Raw genomic sequence first — 20254 nt, forward strand, 5'->3', positions numbered from 1 at the left:
TGTGTCAGTGTAGCAGGTTACTTACATCAGTGGGAGACAAATTCAAGTGTAGGCACATGCACAACTAGGTCAATGCAAGGCATAGTGTAGACCGACCAGTCCTTAGTCTTGTGAGGGACTCGGGTTTTCTGAAAATTCAAATAAATGTTGTCGACCAGTTCTCTTATTGACACTTTTCAAGAAATCTGATTGATTAGTGAAGTGTGGTTTTTCTTTTGCAGAAACTGTGGTGGTTAGATCCTGTTATGTTGTGATAATCTAGATGGTGGTTAATTCTATTTTAACCATTGTTTCAGCCTATTTACCAGATATAAAAATAAGGCTTACTGGTCTGTAATTCTCCAGATATAGTCCAGTTCCTTTTAAAAAATTATGGGTAGAGCAGTCATTCCCCTCCAAACATCTAGTACGGTAACTGATCTTAACACTTCCTCCTTGAGTAATTTCAGAACATTTAAGTATATCCTCTGGACTTGATTGATTCCTGTCTAGTTTTATCAGATTGTCCAGTACCCCTTCTTTTGATAGCTTCATCGCTAGTAGTATCTCATCTTTAAACCAGAAGAGTAAGTCCGGGGTAGATAATGTCCCAACATTCCCTGCAGTGAAGAGCAATGCATATAAATTGTCAAGCTTCTTTGTAATGTTGTTCTCCTTAATTGTTCAAGCGGACCCTGTACTGATGATCTCATGATCTTTCTGGCTCTGATATACTTGGTGATTTTCTTGGCAATTTTTATGTTTTATGTTTGGCTTTTTGTTCTTCAAATTCTATCTTAGCCCTTCTGATTTTCTTCCCGCTGTAACTTATGCTCTCTTTTATTAATTTCACTGGGGTTGGGTTTCTATATTCTGAAGGGCCTGTTTAGCTCAGACAACCCTTTTGAACCTTGCCATTTTGCCGAACACTGGTTGACTTGCTTCCTGATTCCCTTTTTGTTTAGATATAGACATGCCTTAATGAATCATTTAAATCCCTCAATTTTGACTTTAAAGTTTTTGACAAGCTTCCTCGTTTTAATAACATTTTCCCTTTCCAAAGTTTAGGTTTTGGCTCCTATCCTCCCCCAAAGAATGTCAAGCTTAATTATCTTTTGGTCACTGTTACTTAGTGGTTTAGGTATAGTTACCTTTTGAACAAATGTCTTTGTTACTTTGGGTATTCTCCTGACAAGCATCTATACACTAAGTGTCCGACACTCTGGGGTGGTTTATTATGACTACTGTAGTTGTACAGCTCTCAGAAGTGTGGTAGGCATGTGCTCCACAGACCACTACTCTTCCCCGCCCCCCCAAAATCCCAAACAAACAAAAAAGCCTGCCCCAAAGAGATTAGTCTGAGTTTGACATGATGCAGTGAAACGATGATGGAGGGGTCAGACCAGAAAGGATGAAGCACTAAGTCCAAACAGTGATTCAGCTTTGGTCTGTGCACATCTTGATGGTTGCCTTGCACGTGGTGACAGACTGTGTATAACGCTGTTCTAGGAGCTGATATGGTGGAAGTGAGCTGCTAGGAGGGCTTTAATTGAGTGCTAACGAATGAGGCGTTTGCAGAGTGACACCTGACTTTGGGACTACAATGGTGAAATGTCAAATGAGAATTTTAAAAATACATTTATTGTATTTTATTTTTTAAATTCCAGGTCTTACAGATCAGCAGATGGTTGGACAACCCCTCAGCTGGGGACCCCCTCCACCCCCCAGCCGCCATCCCCGGATGTGGGCAACTGCCACTCCCATTCTGAATTCTCCCACACTCACTCACCATGCAGTCCTGTCAGCCCCGAGCTGCACTCTGCCCCTCTCACACCTGTGTCCCGTGACTCCATGCGGCTCTTATCCAGTGAGGACACCCGTTGCTCCACACCCGAGGCTGGTCTTGACGAACAGGTGGGTGGTTACTTTGACTCCCTGACTGGTGGAAGGGCCCAGGTTTGCACACAGGACTGAGAAGCTGTTATTTTTTAGGCTAAATGTGAAATTCAAACTTTGTCTGTTTTTCACCGTGGAACTTATTGTGGAAAACTGCTTAGAATCTGTGTGGGAAATTCAGTTTGCTGAACTGAATGAAAAATCTTCATTCAGCTTTGGCAGGCTCAGTCTCTCTCTAGCAGATAGTTTCCTTTGAGAACTCATCCTCTATGTAAGGACCCCCAAGAACCTCGTCATATTACAGTATTAATGTGGGGAGCAGAACATCAGAGCCCACCTTTATGCAACAGAGAATGAACGCAAGTGAAACTTCCTGCAGTGGAAGTGAGGGAAAGTGTCACTTGTTCTTATTGACAGTTGATGTTAGTTTTCCTGACACCTACATTCTGATTCTTATCTGTATTTAACTCTCCAGCAAGCTGAAAACCCAGTAGGAAGGAGTTCTCCTTGAGAGGTCTGAACTGAGACTTTCCTTGATCAATCTGACCCATTAATGTGCAGAGGGGCTAATGTCCAGTGAAACGTCCCTTTTTCATCAATAAAATGTCTTTTTTCCCCTGTGAGTGTGGGTGGGAAATAATCTTGTCTTGTTCCTTGGTGGCTGTGGGTTGCTTGATCAAGCTAGAAAAACAGGCATATAAGGGCCTCTGCCAGGTGGAGGCTGGCTCTGCTGTGGTCTCCATCTGTGCCGCCATTGAGGGGAGTTGGCTTTAGCCTGGTTCCTTGCAGGACGTCCCCATGCTAATGGCTGAACCCGCACAATAAGCGAGATACCTTTAAAGGGAACATTCGCCAAGCTGCCATAAGTCATGGATGAATGGGGGTCCTTACAGGGATATTCTAACACACAGTTTACCCGGACAAAACCTTGAGCGTGTCTATGAACAGCCGTTTCTCATTCCCCTTCAGGCCGTGCAGCCTTGGGAGCGACGCAGCTTCCCGCTCTCCTACAATCCCAAGACAGAGTGCGAGGACCAATTTGATCCCCAGGATCGGTTGTCGCGCTGCACCCGGCGCACATCGGGCAGCAAGTCATCCAGGGAGATGGACGGTGCCCTCACCTTGACCACCCTTCCCAGCCCCAAGAGCCGGAACCCAGCGGTGGCGGCCACGGCCACGGCCACAGCAGCAGTTCAGCGGCCAGCGCACAGATAGAGACGGACAGGAAGAAATGAGCAAAACCAACACCCAGAACTAACTCTTGGCATTAAAACTTCCGAAATCTGCGTTTGATATTCAAACATCCTGCCGGGAATTTTCACAGTTTTTAGTGAATTTAAGGAGTTTAGAAACTGTTTTTTTTTCCTGTTTGTTTGTTTCTTTTGTTTTGTTTTTTTCCATGTTTCCTTGTCACACAATGAGCACCCCCGCTTCCTCGCCGCAGAGCAAGGTCTTGGGAGAGGAGCAGCCTGCCAGCCATCCTTCCGCCCCGCCCGCCCCCAGGTGTAGAATTCTAGAGCACAGGACTTAGCTGACTAGCAGACTTTGGGGATTTTTTTCTCGAGCGAAAGGGTGTTTTTCCTCTTACTCCTGCTGCCTCCTCCCCAAAAAGTTTTAGTGGAGTGAAATTAGTGGTGAAAAGTGATGTCTTTGGAATGCAGCCTCTCGCAGTAGGTGTCCCCCCACGTGCAGAGCTGAGATCTGCAGCCATGCACCCCTATCCTCTGTCACTTTCTTCCCTAGGTTTTAGTTCCAGGTATTACTCCCATGACTCCCTCAGGCTGCCTGCTCCATTGCACTGCACCGCCCCTCATCTCTTCCTTTCTCCACCCTTGTTTTTAGAGCAGCTGTTGGCTTCATGGAGGACAAGCCTTCCTGACAGTTGGGGAAAGGAAGATCTTTCATGAGCTGCTCTATGCACAGCTCCACATGGGAGAGTGGGATTTCACAAGCAGTCTTGTTCAATTCACACCTTTATACTGGGTGGAGGGCAGGCAAGTGGGAGTCCAGCCCGGCATGTTTTGGTGCCACAGCGGGAGCAGAGCTTACCCAGCGCCCTTAAGATCTCATTTTACTGGGATCTGACTTGCTGCTGGCAACAGTAACAGCTTTGATGCAGGAAATGCAGTTCTGTTACCAAAACCTTCATTTGCTTTCATGGTTTTTTACCCACCACAATTAGAAAATTTCAAGCCAGGTTAGCAGCCGGCCATCAGAATGTCCCTCTATTGTTACTGCTATTACTACTTAGAAACCATGATGAGCTGTGGATGCCAGGAGGAATGTTCAGTTGACAGGAGCAGGATTCAGCAATTCACCATGTGACGTCTGTAGGCTGCAGTGCATAGGCTGCTAATTTCTATTTTGCTTCAATTTTAAAAAACATCCTAAGAAAAAGCAACAGTGTGGTGTGCTGCTCAAATCCCAGCTCAGTAGAGTTTAGGGTACTTGCTTAGGAAAGATCAGGACTTGTTTTTCACCACTGCTGAACTCCACTTCCACACAAATTTTTAAAACAAACGTTTAGTCGGTTTCTTTTTTGAGGGCTTTTTGGTCTGACGATCATAAAGTTTGACAGGAATTTTATTTTAAAATGGCACTACTGCTGCCCCTTCCCTCCCTAGTGACTCCTGGATTCCACACACCGTTCCCATCTGTAGTGTTTTCTGATCCTAACGGTGTGGCTATTGGTCCCAATCCTATTGTTAGCATTGTGCCTGTCTTATGTATAATCACATCACCAAAAAAGGAAAAAAAATACAAAGGACATAATTTTTTTTTCCATTTTGTAATCTTAAAGAAATAGTAGCTAAACTGCTTAATGGTTGGGGTTTTTTCACAATTTTCAACATTATCTAGCGTTTTTTTGGTTCTGTTCTAGTTTAAAGGATTTGTCATCGTTTCTTTAAAAAAAAAAACAATGCTACCATATCCCTTTGCATAAGTGCTTTTCTATTTATAAGGTTGAAAATTCTGAATAACCCTTTTAGCATTATAAAAAAACACAAAAAAAACCACCTTGTATTTTGTAAATATTTTCTTTTCCTGCTTTGAGCTGTGTAATGTCCTTGTTCTATAGAAACGCTTTTCTTCTGAGAAGCTGATCTTTGTTAATGTCCTGATTCTGTTTGCAAAGCACACATGTGCTTATAAAAAAAAAAAAAAAGAAAAGATTAAAAAAAAAAATTAAAATCGTTGTCTTATGCAAAGGCCCTTTTGTGAAAAGCCGGGTGGGGTGGGGTGAGCAGTAGGGATAGCATACTCCTGAGAGATGGGGGCTGGAGCGATAGCCTGTTCTACGGATGATGTTTATTTTCACCATTCCCAAAGATGCCATAGTTCAGCCTTTGACCTTCTGCTGAATGGGCCCTGCCCTTTGTTTCCACATGTATAAAAGGATAATGATACTGACTTCCCTCCTGGAGCACTGGGAGAGCTAGAGATGAAAAGCGCGGTGTAGGAGTTAGCTGGTATTTGTGCAGCCTGGGTTCTCTGCAGTTGTCATGACATACTAAAGGGAGCAGGATTGTTACTGCAGGATTTCTGGCTCTGAAATACAAATGTGGCTGGATCTAGCTTCCCTTTAATCAGTGGGCGCCAAACTTTTTTCATCATGTCCCCCTTTACCTGGTCCACCTCCCCCCCAGCCTGAGCTCTGCTGTGCCCCGCTTAGCGTTCCTAGGAGGCATGCCACGCAGTTTGGGGACCACACCCTTTAAACATACTTATAAAAGAAAATCAGCCTGGCACAACAGATGGGTCAGGAACTGGATTCTGCTGAGGGTTTTTATTTACTCTGGGGGGCCCTCCTTTAACCCCATCACTGCTAATTTATTAGTAATGCATCATATGTGATGCTGTGGTGTTAGAGCTAAGCGGGAGAGAGAAGGTTGTGTAGTGTGAAGCTGGTGAAGGGCTTTGCTGTGAAGCCAAGCCCCTGTTTGCTGGAGTTGGTGTCAGAAAGTCCCATTCGTGAACATGCCTGGATCTTGGAAGTAAAAACACACCTTGCGTCTCTGCCCAGAGTGTGGGTTAGCATGGCTCCTGTGAATCACCTTACGTACTAGCAGTGTTTCCCAGACCCACAGCTCCCCCAGTGTGGTGCAATGGTTCTCCCCATTGCGCAGGGAGGTTGTCGTAGTGACAGTAGAGAATTTTGCTGTGACTTGCCTCCTGTAGTTTCAGTGCATGGAATAAGGGGTGTGTCGTGTCTCTCTCCCCCCCTCCCTCCCCTCTTGTGAGTCAGAGCTGGGCTTAACTGAGGAGGGTCTAGGCCCCTGCCTCGTCCACACCGCATCCTTCCAGGTGGGATGAATGGGACCCGCCTTGCCATGTCCTCCCCTCCCACACAAGCAGAGGCACCAAGGCAGCGTTTTATCGTAGTTAATGACTTTTATTTCCAAATTCACTTTTACAGCAACACTCAGTGTAAACCAGTTGTTAAAACGCACACTACACTATGGACGGTCACAGACAGGAAGCTAAGCTAAGATGATCATACAGAGATTAAGCCCTCCCCACCCTCTTCCCCCAAAATCGAAAAGGGAATCACAGGCTTGCAAAGACCAGAATTGTCCTTTTGCCACTTCAAATTCATGTAACGCACATTTGTGAGTTCAGACGTGTGGTTCTACAGCGCCACTTTCAATCCTTTTCCACCCACGATATGTATGTTGTAGCATCAGGCCAAGGTCACGGGGCTAGTGCCAGCCGGTAAGCCAAGGCCTGAGCTTTACCACAAAGTCCAGGTAGCTGACGTTTCTCAAACGTGCATGTTCTAGGGCTGGCAGATCAGGCTTGGGCACTTGGAACTAGCTACTTTGCTGGACGGTGGGCGTCCAAAGACGGGCTGGGACACAGAGGGCGAGGGTAAAGACAGCAGGGCAGGGGGCTGGAAAGAGAGAAGCTGGGCCCAGCGGTGACTGCAGCTGCAGGGACTCCCGCCGTAGCAAGCTAGAACAGCGGGGAAGGGGCCTGTGTCCCAGGAGCCCCGTACGTGCCCCAAAATGATATTCAGGCCAGGGCTCTCGGGTAATAAAAACCCTCTGCCTGAACTCCACTGAGTGACCTTATTGGGTTTGGCCTGGCCTGGGCTGGGAAGCGGCAGGGAACATGACTTAGCCAAGCCCTGGAGTAGGCGGTGAAAGTTGGTTATGGAGAGTTTTGAACCAGGGGTTTCCAACTTTTTTTTTTTTTTTTTTCCCATTTGCAGATCCTTAAAAATGTTGAAATGGAGGGGTGGACCCCTGGGGCAATCTTAGCCAGAGTCTGCAGCCCCCCTACCTCCTCCCCGGGCTCCATGAACCCCACAGGGTTGGCTGAACGGCGCTGCATCAGCCCAGTCTTCAGTAGAAGCAGAAAAGGGTTAAAATAGGTTCACTGGTTCTCCCAGCTGCTCATTTACCTCGGACAGAAATAGCTGAGGGTCCTGCCATCTCAATCCTACACTTCACAGGTTCTTACAATCACAGAGTCCATTGACTGAACGGGGGCCAGCAGGCGAGCCTGGCCCTCCGCAGTAAAGCAACCACTGCTGCATCCCCACTGAATACAAACAGGGATGGGGGGAGACCCCGGAGGAAATAAGTGTTCGATGGGGTAAGCTGCTCCCCAGCCACGCCCTCTCCCTGGCAAAGCTAAAAGGGGAGCCAGCCCACAGGGATCCCCGTCAGAAGCTGCCTCCGTGGTTGCTGAGAACAAGCCCCAGAGAGGCGTGGCTGGGCCTGGCCACCTGTAGCCAGCGTCAGTCGTGGGCTAGACCTGCCAGGCACAGAGCCCGAGTCACAGCTTCACAGCGGCTGCTGCAGTTGCATGCAGCCTGACAGGAATTATAATAAGGAAAACAGAGGGAAGGGCCTCCGGGCCAGCTCAGTCCTGTTACGATGGGGGTGAGCTGGGCCGGCCTAGACCTCCTGCTTTCTCGGGTGTTTTGGTACACGAGCAGCCGGCTCCATTCACGCTGGGCCAAATCCTGCGCTGCGACTGTCACCACCGGTCGCATTTTTAACCCTCTGCGTGGTAGAGGAAGACACCCCCTTGCAGACACGACTGAGGCTGTGTGTTAAATACTCAGCCCAGGGCCAGCAGGCTGGAGCCAGCCATGCAGTGCCACGGGAACACGAGCTAGGACGCGCTCCCTGTGCTGCTGCAACAGAGCCGCCTGGGGGCCGGTAGCAAAGCTGGAAGCTGCGCTCGCTAACAAACACCCTGTGGTTCACACTGGGCTACCCAAAGAGCTGCTGCCGTCAGGGGCCCGGCTGTTGACCCGGACTCCATTGTGTACACTACGGTGATGGCAGAAAGCTGGAGCCTGAGGCTGTGCTAGCCTGTCTCCCCGACAGCGCTGAGCCGTGGGGGCGATGCTGCCGTCTGTGGCTGGGGCAGGAAAGCTCTAAGCCTCTTGGGTGTGGCTGTAGCCGGCAGCCATCAGCCCTGCATGCGGGGGACAGGGATGGTCACTGACCTCATTCGTGAGCTGAATCTGTTGTCATGGGAACACACACAGCACAGGACGTGTTTCTCGGCTGACCCGCAATTTGCAGGCGGTGCTGTTTACACAAGGTGCTAAAACGAAGGGTTAGAAACAGTGCAAACACAGCATCTAACATTGACTTTGGTGCTCCACAGATCCCTGCTGGCCGGGCTCAGCGCTTACTGCTACCTGCCGTTTTCCTTTAAGGACAGAGCTACGCCGCAGCTCAGTAACGCCCTGCGGCCATGGGGAAAAGGAGCTGGTGCAAAGGTTGCTGCAGGGCAGGTAGCAGCTCACCTGCTTTCCATACTCCATCATCTAAAGCCCCGAGAAATCACCCCACAGCCTGGCCCTGCCTTAGACACTTCCGCTGCCATTTCATCATAAGCCAGAATTCAGGCAGCGTGTGGACTTCGCATCACCAACTCCCCGCCCTCTATCACCAGGTGTATCTCTCTCAGGGCCTCTGTGTGACCTCCCACCCAGCAGGGGTGGAAGCAGCCGAAAGGGGCGGGCGGGGGGGTGCTGGGGATGGCTTGGGGGCACCAGCACAGATGCTGGAGACGTTTGGCCCAAGGGGATCGGGCCCACGTCTTCTGCAGGAGTTGTTGAGCCACAGCACAGCCGGACACCAGTGGATGTGACAAGAGGCAGGGGCTCGGCTCTGCCCCCTTTTTAAAGTAGAGACTAAACCAATAAAACATGGCCCAAGATCTATAGGGCTCAAGGGTCTAAATGTGACCCAGAACTCCCACCGCCCCGCCAGCCAGCCTCGACTACTAACTCCAGCACGTGGCTTTGGGAAAGGTTTTTCATGGGCAACGACTGTGGCTTCTACAGGAAGCCGGGGCAGCCTTGTCATCTGGGGCCTCGAAAGTAGAGAAAGCCCCACAGAACCCGCTGTACGGCCCTGTCCAGGCCATAGGGTTGGGCTCAGTGACCACCTCCAATTAGCTAGCAAGATCATTTCATCAACTAAGGTGGGTTATCACCTTCGACCATGAACTTCCAGCCACGCCAGGAGATGCTTCACTTTTGTTTGCAGGCCAAATTACCAGAAACTGTATGTGCCTCCAGCTTCTGGAGATCCATGTGAGCTGCTACCAGGTCAGTGCTTACCTAGTTCAGCTCTAGCCCGTTTTGCTCTGGCCTTAGCTCCTCCTTTTCTGATTAACCAGGCAGCAGCTTTGGCTGGATTCTGGCTCAGGACCGTGCACACAAGGCTGTGGCGGGCAGGGGACACTTCACAACCTACCTACAGAGTTTTACAACACATGCGTTTTATAGAACAATCATCACCCTGGTGATTTCCGAGCATATACAGACAAATCCAACTCTACAACACTGGGGTAAGCCAAAGAAAAACATCCTATCCTCATCTACTCAACGGCTCCAGCATAATGCACCACTCCGACAAAACTAGGGTGGAAAATGCGCTTCAAGAGCATCCCTTCGCTACATGATTTGCTACTCCCTAGTGTCATCATGACTATGGCATGGAGACAGCTTTTGGAGCTGAAAAGACGCAGGGGCCACCGTGGGCTACAAGGGCGGGTGGGAGGGATTCATGGGCAGATGGTTGGTTGAAGAGGTCAGCACAATCTTCAGACACATCTCATCTCCTGGAAGCAAAGATTTTCTTCCCTAATCGCTAGGTGAACTAGTGAGGGAATGTGATGCTATCGACTTCCATCTGTCCTTGGCTGCTCCAGCCACTGCCCTTCCCACAGAAATGTGCCTTCCCTCTAGCGACTAACAAGATGGAGAATTCAAATCCCGCCGCCGTCTGTGTCTGACACAAGAGGCTCCCTTTTCTACTGGAAACTAGCACAGAACATGCATGTCCTCTATTCATTTAGCTCAGACCAGGGTTCCTGTCCGGGGCAGAGAACTTTAACTCTGCGATGGCCTCAGACCTATAGCCGCTTCTCAAAGACAAGCTGAGGTGTGTGTAGCCGCCTCCAAGGAATTCCACAGCACTGAGCCTGCCAGACACAGGCAAGCACGCCCTTAGCCTCATACTACGGCAGGACCTGAAAACCAACAGACACGGGAAACCAATTCATCCTCTCCAGCCATTCTCCCTGTCTCCACGATCTTCAGCTGGGTCAGAATGAGCCCAGCATGCTGCTGTTTCTTACAAAGGTTACCCACCCACTGTTTCGAGGTTAGTTGCCTTGCCGAGTGACCACGTTCCTGGGTTGCCTGCACGCCAGACCACGCAGCGCACAGGATATACGATGGGAGAGGGCAGAGAATGGGATAGGTTCCCACGGTCATAAAACTAAGTAGGGTAAGAGGCCTCAGCCTAGGAGAAGAACAGTGGAGAAGGCCTTGCCCGCAGACGCCCGGGTTGAAGGCTAAAGTCCTTTTGTAAGAGAAACGGACTGGGAGAAAGTCATTAGAGGAGTTAAAAGAAGTAGCCCTAAAACCATAAGTTAGGCAAAGCAGAAAGCAGGCGAGCTCCTCGCCTGGACAAAGGACCCGGCTCTCCAAGAAAGACGAGTTAGCTGTGGCCACGACTCCCTGCGCACAGAGTGTAAGGAAGCCGGCTGCTCCCAGAACTGGAAAGTCAGTTTTGCTGGGTGTAAGGAACACGGCTGATGCCCTTTAATTAGAGGAGACAAAGTCAGAGCCTGGGCTGCCGCCTGTGACCAGGAATCTGAAAAGTTTCAGGGCTAAATTCTGTCAAAACTGCTGTCGTAACATCCCTCCCCGAGGAGTCCCTGGGGAAGGTGGCTGCCCTCCCTTTGCTGTTTCAGCCTGTGTCTGGGGTGCTAGAGTACGAACTAGTCTGAAACCTTCCTCAGACACACCCGGGGGATGAGGTGATATCGTTTGTTGGGCCTGCTTCGGGGGGTGAGAGAGAGAGCAGCTTTCCAGCTGCACAGATCTCTTCCTCGGCTCGGGGAAAGGTCCTCAAGAGTTACTCAGCTGGGACACTGGGCACCTTTCCCCGCGGCGAGGAAGAGCTCTGTGCAGCTGGAAAGCTGCTTCTCTCTCTCTCTCTCACCCCCCCAAAGCTGGTTCAATAAAATAAATCATCCCAGCCGCCCTGTCCCGAATGTCCTGGGACCAACACGACTAAGACGACACCGCGCACACGAGATTGCCACGGCGCGTGCAGTGCCCCGAGTTCCCCGGCAGGGGGCGGTCTGCCCCAGCTCATTGCTGCCACAATTAACCCTGTTTTAAGCCTAGCGGGAGGGGTGGGCTGGGTGCTGGAAGGCGCCCCGGGATGCTGTGTAGGGATCAGTCTGGCTGAGATGGCGCATGGGGAAAAGGCCCCCACAGCTCGTACCTCGCAGTTACATGGACGCAGCACCCACCGCTCCAGCACGTGGGTGGGGGGGAGATCGGGCTCTGGAGGACTGGGGCCGGGAGGTTTTCTATCTAATGCTGTTACTGATTTTGAAGTCCTGGAGTGGGAGCTGAATGAACAGTAAAAGCAGGTTAAATCATTAACCGGTGGGGGGCAGGGGGGTAAGTAGTTGTAAAAGGAACTGGAGGAAGAAGGCCAGATTTCTCTCTCTTCTCTTCTCTCCACCCACAGCCAGGCCATCACAAGCCCTGCTTGGCCAGGGAAGCAGACACTTCATCCGCTAGCGTGGCAAGCTGGGGGGAGTCCACCATGTTGATGCTGCCGGTGGAGGAGACGTTGCTAAGGCGACGGGGGGAGGTGTCTCCGGAGACGGTGGGGGACTTGTAGACGATTTCGGCTCCGTGGTCAGTCTTGGCTTTGGCGTTCTCGCGGAAGGTCAGCTTGTGCGACTCGATCTGCACAGAGAAGAGGCACAGGGTGAGCCCCGGGGGGGAGGGGGGGGGTGTCCAGGCTGCCCCAGGTGAGAGACTTCAGGTGGCTTTTTTAAAAGGGTGACGGGCGAGTTAACTCTCTGTCCCCACCGGCCATCCCCGGGGGTGCAGCTAGGAGGAAGCGGGTGAATAGAGGCCAAGGGCGGCACCTCTGATCCCATTTTCAGCCCTGGGACAAGGCGTGCGGCTGGAGGAACCAATCTGCCACTAATGGGTCGTGCAATGGATTGCGAGAGCGGGCAGGACCCGGGTCCTCCCTTCCGCGGAGCAGCGCCTTGTCAAACCCTGGCCGAGCAGGGCACAAATCAGAGCCCCCTACGCCAAACGCCGACGGGGCGGGTCAGAGACCACGGATCGGCAGCACCGTGGCTAATGCTCTTGGCTTTTCAGCACTGCAGACCTGCTCCATCACTGCGTTTCGGTGACAGCGAAGTGAGTTCGAGGGGGGGGGGGTGTGTCTCAGCCTGATCCCAAATGTCTTGGGGCTATTGCAGGCTGAGGCAAATTGGCACATCTCAAGGGGGCGGAAGGACCAGAACATCCCGGGGTGCTGCCCGGCAGCCCTCAGGCATATGGGCGGTGCCCAGGATGGGGAGAGCAGAGGGTTGCGATGGGTTGGCAGAGCTGCGCAGGGGACGCTGTAAAAAAGAACCCACCGGCACCCAGAGTTAAATCCTTTCACATTCCAGCACGGTCACCATCCACCACAGCCCTGGCTGACCCAGCTGAGAGCGCAGACACAGACCATGAGCACCGCCACGCCGGGCCAGACCAAGGGGCCGTCTAGCCCGTGTCCTGTCTCCCGACAGTGGCCCAAGCCAGCTGCTTCAGAGGGAATGAACAGAACCGGTGATCACGTGATCCATCCCGCCACCCATTCCCAGCCTCTGGCTGTCAGAGGCCAGGGACACTTCAGGAGGTGATTTTGCATCCCTGCCCATCCTGGCTAATAGCCACTGATGGATGGATCCTCCATGAACTCAACTAGTCGGGGTTTTTATAGTCTCGGCCTTCACAACACTTACAGAAGGACTCCTCCACTACACCCACGGTTTGCGTTAGCCAAGCCCCCCTCTCTGGTGACGCACAAGCTCGAAGATGGAAGCTGAAGAGTAGCTACTTACTGGCGTCCTCATCTGGCTGCAAGTCTGGGAGCAGGCTCTCCTCGGGGATGGAGGGCTCAGTGAGCAATGACTGAGGCCCTGCTCTGTTTGGGCTGCGTGACACACCATTTTGTGCACCGCTCTCATCTTCCTTGCCCTTCTCTCTCTACAGGTGGAGAAATCAGCGGGGCGCAAAAGGGCATCAGCAACAAAAGTAACTGAATTAAAACCTAGGTCAAAGAAATAGAAAGGGGGCGGGGAGGCAAGGGACAGGTCTGCAAAACGAATCAAAGGAGAGAGGGGAAATTCACGGATCCCGGAGAGGGAGAAAGAGAGCGACAGTGCAAGAAGATGTGAGGCTAGGTGGGAAAAGGAAAGCTTTCCCGTTTGGTATGAGAAAGGAGCTGCCCTGAGATCCAATCCAAAGCTGATGCACAGGGGAAAATGCAGTGGTGGCTACAGCTGTAACAGCAGCACTGAGGCCTGGCCTGCGCTGCGAAGCTGTACCGCACCTGAACGCAGCGTTCAGGAATCAGCACCCTGCACCCATTCTGGGGCTACGTCTACACTTCAAGTGGCACGTAGAGCACAGACACTGCTCGCCTCCCTAGCACGGGTATGAACAGCGGTGTAGTCAGCGAGGCGCTGCTTGGGGGAGGAAAGACATGCCAGGACCTTAGGGCATGGACCCCGCCCGGCTCTCTACATGCCGCCCAAGTCTACACGGCCGTGCAGCGTCCCACTGCCGGGGCCTTTCCCTGCAGCAGTGACAGGCTCCGGCAGCTCTCCGCCACCAGAGACTTTCCTCACCGCCAGTCTTTCACTGCGGCATATAACTACACACCGCAAGGTGCACGCAGGCTGCTTTTCACTGCGGCGGGTAGTTCCACATATCCTACACATCACCGCTAGTGTAGACAAGGTCCTCATGCTGACGGCTAACTCGCACGCAGCCCCTGTGCAGCTGAAACAATTGCTGACGATCGTGTTTGGACGAAGGACAATTTCAGAGGGCACAGACCATGTCTTTGCTGCAGGTAGAAAGAAGGGGGGGGGGGTCTAACACAATGAATTACCAGCTATCTCTGACACCCCTTTTGCTCTCAGAAGCGGAAGGTTTTAAACAATCCTAAGACATCCTGCAGTCTAGTCTCTAAGGGGATGTCTACACTGCAACCAGAGAAGTGACTGCAGCTCAGAGAGGCGTACCAGGCCAGCTTTACTCCAGCCGGCTCAGCTGCAGGTAACAGTGGAGATGTGACCGCGCAGGCCAGCAAGGTGATTGTGTACCCAGGATTTCGCACCACAGTCTGGGCGGCTGCGTCATTATGGCTATTTTTAGTTCTGCTAATGAGGCTGAAGCTAGCATTTGGGGATTGCATCCCGCTGACTGCAGGGTAGACGTGTTCTCAGAAAACCCATCGGGATACGTCGACTATTTGGGGTAGCATTTATGCTGTCTGGAAACGCATCGCTTCGGCGAGACAGTCCCTTGGGAAGGACCTTCGGGATGGAAGCAGCTGCGTTTTCCCACCTCTCATGGCCAAGAACAAATTAAAACGCAGTTGACGGGCCCCGTCCTCTCCTAGCCTAACTGCCCCCCAGGCGAGAAAGTCACATGAAGCAGTGGGTGTGCAAACTGCAACAGCCAACGACTGCGCTGGCGGCTGGCCAGGGCCAGGCAGATTTTGTCTAAAATAGCACTAACTGCAGCTGTCTCTTTAACAGAGACGCAGCCTACAGAGGCTCCGGGTCCCGCTCCATCCTGGCCCGAGCATCTCCCACCTGGACTAAGAGGGCGCACGGCATATTGGGATTGTATTGGCAGAGAGCAGCTCCGTGTAACAGGCAAGAATGGCCACTGGACACTCCGTAGGATACACCTGGCCTGCACGGTGCACGTTACCCTGGTGGGGTACATCCACACGGCAAACAAACCAAAAACCCCGCAGCGCTGAGTCTCTGAGCTCGGGTCAACTGACTCCGGCTGGTGCTACAGGGCTAAAAAGAGCAGTGCAGACATTTCCACTCAGGCTGGAGCCCTGGTCTCAGAGCCCAGACTCCAGCCCGAGTGGGGACGTCTACACGGCTGTTTTTTGCCCCTGAGCCCGTTGAGCCAAGCTCTGAGACTCGCTGCCGTGGTTGGTTTTTTGCAGTGTAGATGTGCCCAAAGTTATATATATATATATATATATAGACAGTGAATATATAAAGGGTGAATTTCAGTTCCATGAGTGAATGAGCCCTGTGGCTAAAGCACAATCCTGCGATACACAACCACATGGGAACAGAGAAGCCGTGTTCTTGTGTTGTCAAATCACAGCTTTTGAACATGGTGTATCCAAACAAAGCCCCTCTGCAAAGGGCAACAGCTTCTAACTACGGCACAGTGAATGTACAAGGAGATAAAAAGAAACGAAAAGGTGCTCAAGCTGAATGAGGAACAGAGCGGCACAGGACAGCTCCATGTGTACTGGCAGTGAGAGAAGGGTAAGGATGCCAAGAAATTGCCAGTCAGAGAAGCCAGTGGCGTTGCTGGAAGAAAACGCTGAGAGCTAGAAAGCTTTTCAAGACGTTTACAAAATGCATCCAAAAACCAAGCACGGAAAGACGGAGCTGGAACAGAACCGTTCCAGCCGGGCAAATCTCTGATCCAAGTGTTGAACAATCACAGCAAGACAAAAATAACATTCCCCGATTCACTTCGACTGTGGAGAAATCCAGTCATTTCTGGATTCTGACTAATGAATCCACAAAACATCACCCCCATCCCACCACCCTTGCTTGATTCCAGCCTAATTCATCCACCCAGCTGGGCTGTACTCGGGGTCTCATTTCAGGTGCTAGTGCCATGCTCTTTGCCATGAGGGAGCTGAATGTTTCAAGCATTATAAACCAAGTCTTCAGCCCTAGGCTGTGTTTAAAAACAGGCCTTGAATTCTGACATAATAAGTGAACGGTGAATTATGAAGTATCTTCAATGTCTATTTGTTTTTAATGAGTAATTTACTGTAGGTCTTAAAGAAAAAAGGTATCTATGTAAATACAGACCCAGGTGCTTTAAAAATGCAATTCGTTATTGGCTATTCATGAGGTTTAATCATTATTAGACTGGCTAAATCTCATTCTTTGAGATGCAGCCGCATGGGCGTGTAACACACTCAAACACACCATCCCTCACGGGAAACCAGTTAAGGCATCGTACACATCAGGGCACACAGCACTAAGAAAACTGACAGACAGTCCAAGCAAGTTCTCAATTCACGTCTAAACAATTAAGAGAACCGCTGTACGAGAATGTATTTGCAATAGTCACACAATATGCAAATAGCAAAAATGTTTTTACAGTGACCACGTTTTACAGTGTTTTTCGGCTGCATCCCGCCCCAATTCAGCAGAGCACGTATGCACGTGCTTATCTTAAACAGGGGTAGTTCCAATAAGTTTGACAGGACTATCGTATGCTTGAAGACTAGTCTGTATATAAACACTTTGCCTAGTCAATGGTTTAATGGTTAAAATCACATCAATATCCCCCAAGTAAACAACTAACCCCAGACCCAGTGTTAAATATTAATTCTTACCAGATTTCCCTGTGTTCTTTCAATTTAGTTTTCAATTAATAAACATGCATGAACCCACACACACGCCAGACTTTCAGATGTCAAATACTGCCGCAGTCTTACAGCCCAGCTGTTTGGCCTGTGTTGGGAGACTGAAGTTTGAGGCCAGAAGAGATTATCTTCTCTCTGAAATGCCAACAAACTTGCTCTTTTCTAATTAAAGTCAAGTCTTTAATAGATTGAAATGTCAGCTTCACAGGCCAACAAGCCGCTTTGTACTGTGCAGCTGAGGCTAAAAAACCCAAGTAAGATGCAAATCCAACTATAACAGCGTACAATATGAAAACCTGGGGGTGCACACCCATTCAGTTACCCTGACAGTGAGGGAGCAACAGAAAAACTAGGAAATCAAATAAAAAGAAATCACGCGATCATATTCATGCAATACATCTTAAAATAACTTGTTCATATTCATGTATTGTTTATATGGAAATGCCTATTGGCTGAGAACCAAAAACACACGCACACAACCCTCTCCCCCGCACCCCACTCTGGTAGGAAAGGCCCCAGAGAGCTCAAAGTGTCCCAAATGCACGTGTGTGTGTGTTAGTCTACAAACTGGGGCTCAGCCCAGTGTGTGTGTAAAGTCTGGCTCATTGCTGCAGACATTGTAACACTAGGGGCAGGCCTGGGACCTTTAAAAACCTGCAGGAGAAGAACGTCTATTCAGAGGAAGTTTCAGCCACACACGTTGGGACGATTTGGACCGTAGCTTTCAGGTTAACGCTCAGACTTGCACTCGGGCCACACACCGCTCAAGTTTTTCTCCCAACCACCCCCCAAAAGAAAGCTACTGGCCAGCTGTCAATTTCTGCTATGCGGTGGATAGATCGCTGTGGCAAAACAAACGTCCTCGCATTTAGCTGCATGGTGCTGGAGTGATCATGTGTGTTCCGCTTCCCTTTGCAGGGCTGCATTTCCCTGAGCTTGGCACCGGCATGAGACTGAAACCATTACTCAGAGACGTGAATGAGTCATCCTGACGGAAGGATCAGGCCCTGACACAGACTGACATTTCAGCACGTGCTGAACTTGCTTCAGCCTCCCTGAAATCCAGCTGACTTTAAAGTGAAGCCTGTGCTTGAACTGGAGCGCTGAACTTCCAGCGGCTGACTATTTACACCTTTTGAAAAGCAACCTCCAGCCGACAACTGCAGCCCTGTTTAACTCAGAGGTAACTGATTTCAGCTGCCGCTTTCCCCAGAATGTTTTAGTGACTTCAAGAATGGGGAAGGCAGGATAATCAGGGCGAGTCACGGCAGAGAACGAATTCAGAGAAGCAGCAGCTCGTATGAAACGGGAATTGGGTAAGCCTGGTTGTAGCGGCTGTGTCCTGACATTGATCTGTCTTTGATCCCACCCCGAGTGCATGCCTACCTGTCAGAGGACAGCAGGAACACTGTACAGTGCAGCAAATTTTACCTTTTTATTCCCTCCTCCAGGGATGTGGGTGATGTTATCTAATGACCCAATTTTCGATTGCACCTTGAAGTCCAGTTTCTCAGATTTCACCTCCACCTGGCCGCCGCCTGGAAGAGAAAGCAGAGTGGGGCTAACCGCTGCCAGAGAACAAAATTCAGACTTCTGGAGGTAAGCAGCTACAGCCCACTCTGCCTGTTTAAAGGATGTCATGTCTAGGCCCCGAGATGTGCTGACGGGACGGTGCTGGTCAGAATAACCATTGTGAAATGGTACGCCCGGGTGTTCCAAGCAACTCTGGCCATGCTGCGTCTCTTTTCCTCAGCTAGGGTGACCAGATGTCCCGATGTTATGGGGACAGTCACGATATTCAGGGCTTTGTCTTATATGGGCACCTATTCCCCACCACGCCCATCCTGATTTTTCACACTCGCTATCTGGTCACCCGATCCTCAGCCCAGCCCCACCTCTCCGCTGTTTATCATTCTCATTTGGCATGGCACGTCTAAAATGTACGTTATAAGCTCTTCAAAGAAAGCACCTGGAAATCTCAGGCACTATGAAGTCAAACATTACCTGGTTTATGATGAATGTTGACCAAGGAACCACATTTGGATGTCACGTGGCTCAGGTCTACTGGTTTATAAACAATTTGCACCTGTTCATATAAAAAAAGGGGGGGGGGGAGGAAATACACACTTTTTAGCATCACCAACCATAAAAAAGGCACAGAATTAACTGGGACCTGATTAGGATTTGAGACAAAGTGTAGTTTAAACCCCCGTAAGATTAATGCACTAGCAATTACAGAAGAACTTGCCACCAGAAACTGTGAAATCATTAAAGCAGATGTGTAGCGACCTCTCTAAAATCAACATCAGCATGCACAAGTTTATCATCATTTCTCCACAGGAGGGGGAAAGCAAAGGCGTTTAAAGTGTTTAAGTGAGAGAAAAAAGTGGAATGTTGTTTAATTAAGCTTCATATACAGATCATCCAAAAAAAGAGAAATTTAAAAAAAAATAAATACCTTTTCTGATGTAAAACATAAAGTTTATGTCCACAAAAACTGAAAGAACAGAAATAATCAATGTGCATAGAGTAAGTGACTGAAATATGTGTTTCTGAAAAATGTCGTCATGGAATTAAAGATTTTCTTTAAAAAAAAAAACAAATCACAAAGGGATCATTCTAATACACGGAACCACGATATTAGACAACATTACTTACAGTGCATTTTAAAAAATGCAGCATGTCTGAATGCTGTTCACCCAATCGTTTCATTTAAACACTGTCATTTAAACCATCAAGTTCAAAGATTTGTCATCACATGACACTGGGTGCCTGGACTCTTTTTTTTTTTTTTGGGGGGGGGGGGGGGGAGGGACGGGGACGGGGGAGGACATGTGAGTAACAGCCTTTGGAAACATTTAAACTGGTTACACAAGACAGTAGTGTTGCAATACATACAACAGGGGCCGTTAACGTCAATCTGGATTAGTAGTTAAATTATAAGAAAGAACACACTGGAAGACTGAACAATTTGATGATAGATAATATTCTAGAAAGGCCTGGGAGATGCAGGCATGAGAGGGATATAAACACAAACACACACACACACACCAGTGATATCAGGAAGGAAAAAACATGCCTATATCACTCAGTGTTACCATCAGATATTTGGCTTTAAAAGTAATAGAATAGAGATAACACTAGCACAGGGAGTTATGGTTGTAAGCAAGCTGTCCTGAATTGAAAACTGGACCAGCAACTCTTCCGAGGGAGTCATTACCCACTGATCTTTTCTTTTAAATGCATTTTACTTACTAAATCTCTCCATTTGAACAAGTTATGAGGCTGGTAGGAAAAGCAATCTGGAGTAAAACCCAGTGCATGTTACCTGCATGAAGCTTAAAAAGGGAGGTGTGCATGTGTATGTTGCTGCATAG

At 49.7% G+C, this 20254-nt stretch overlaps 2 protein-coding genes across 12 annotated transcripts in view; one reads left to right on the forward strand and one right to left on the reverse strand.

Annotated features, from left to right (window-relative positions):
- Window positions 1-5106, forward strand: part of KANSL1 (KAT8 regulatory NSL complex subunit 1) — a 151720-nt gene extending 146614 nt beyond the window's left edge. For all 4 annotated transcript variants that reach the window (XM_067541036.1, XM_067541034.1, XM_067541035.1 and 1 more), the window contains 2 exons: window positions 1647-1893; window positions 2845-5106. In XM_067541036.1, the coding sequence (XP_067397137.1) occupies window positions 1647-1893; window positions 2845-3090 (493 nt within the window). In that variant the 3' untranslated portion in view covers window positions 3091-5106. The remainder of the gene's footprint in view (window positions 1-1646; window positions 1894-2844) is intronic.
- Window positions 5107-11153: 6047 nt separating this feature from the next.
- MAPT (microtubule associated protein tau) overlaps window positions 11154-20254 on the reverse strand; it is an 81308-nt gene continuing 72207 nt past the window's right edge. For 4 of the 8 annotated variants that reach the window (XM_067541041.1, XM_067541039.1, XM_067541044.1 and 1 more), the window contains 3 exons: window positions 18882-18963; window positions 18309-18415; window positions 11154-12124 (listed from right to left, as the gene is read on the reverse strand). In XM_067541041.1, coding sequence (XP_067397142.1) covers window positions 11909-12124; window positions 18309-18415; window positions 18882-18963 — 405 coding nt within the window. In that variant the 3' untranslated portion in view covers window positions 11154-11908. Of the gene's footprint in view, window positions 12125-13284; window positions 13430-18308; window positions 18416-18881; window positions 18964-19335; window positions 19375-20254 lie in introns of those variants that run through there. The other 4 variants (XM_067541042.1, XM_067541040.1, XM_067541047.1 and 1 more) reach the window with 2 other exon arrangements.

Source organism: Emydura macquarii, unplaced genomic scaffold, assembly GCF_026122565.2.
Source record: "Emydura macquarii macquarii isolate MOO-44397 ecotype Brisbane River unplaced genomic scaffold, CSIRO-AGI_Emac_v2 contig_629, whole genome shotgun sequence".
In the NCBI taxonomy this organism is placed as follows: Eukaryota; Metazoa; Chordata; order Testudines; family Chelidae; genus Emydura; species Emydura macquarii.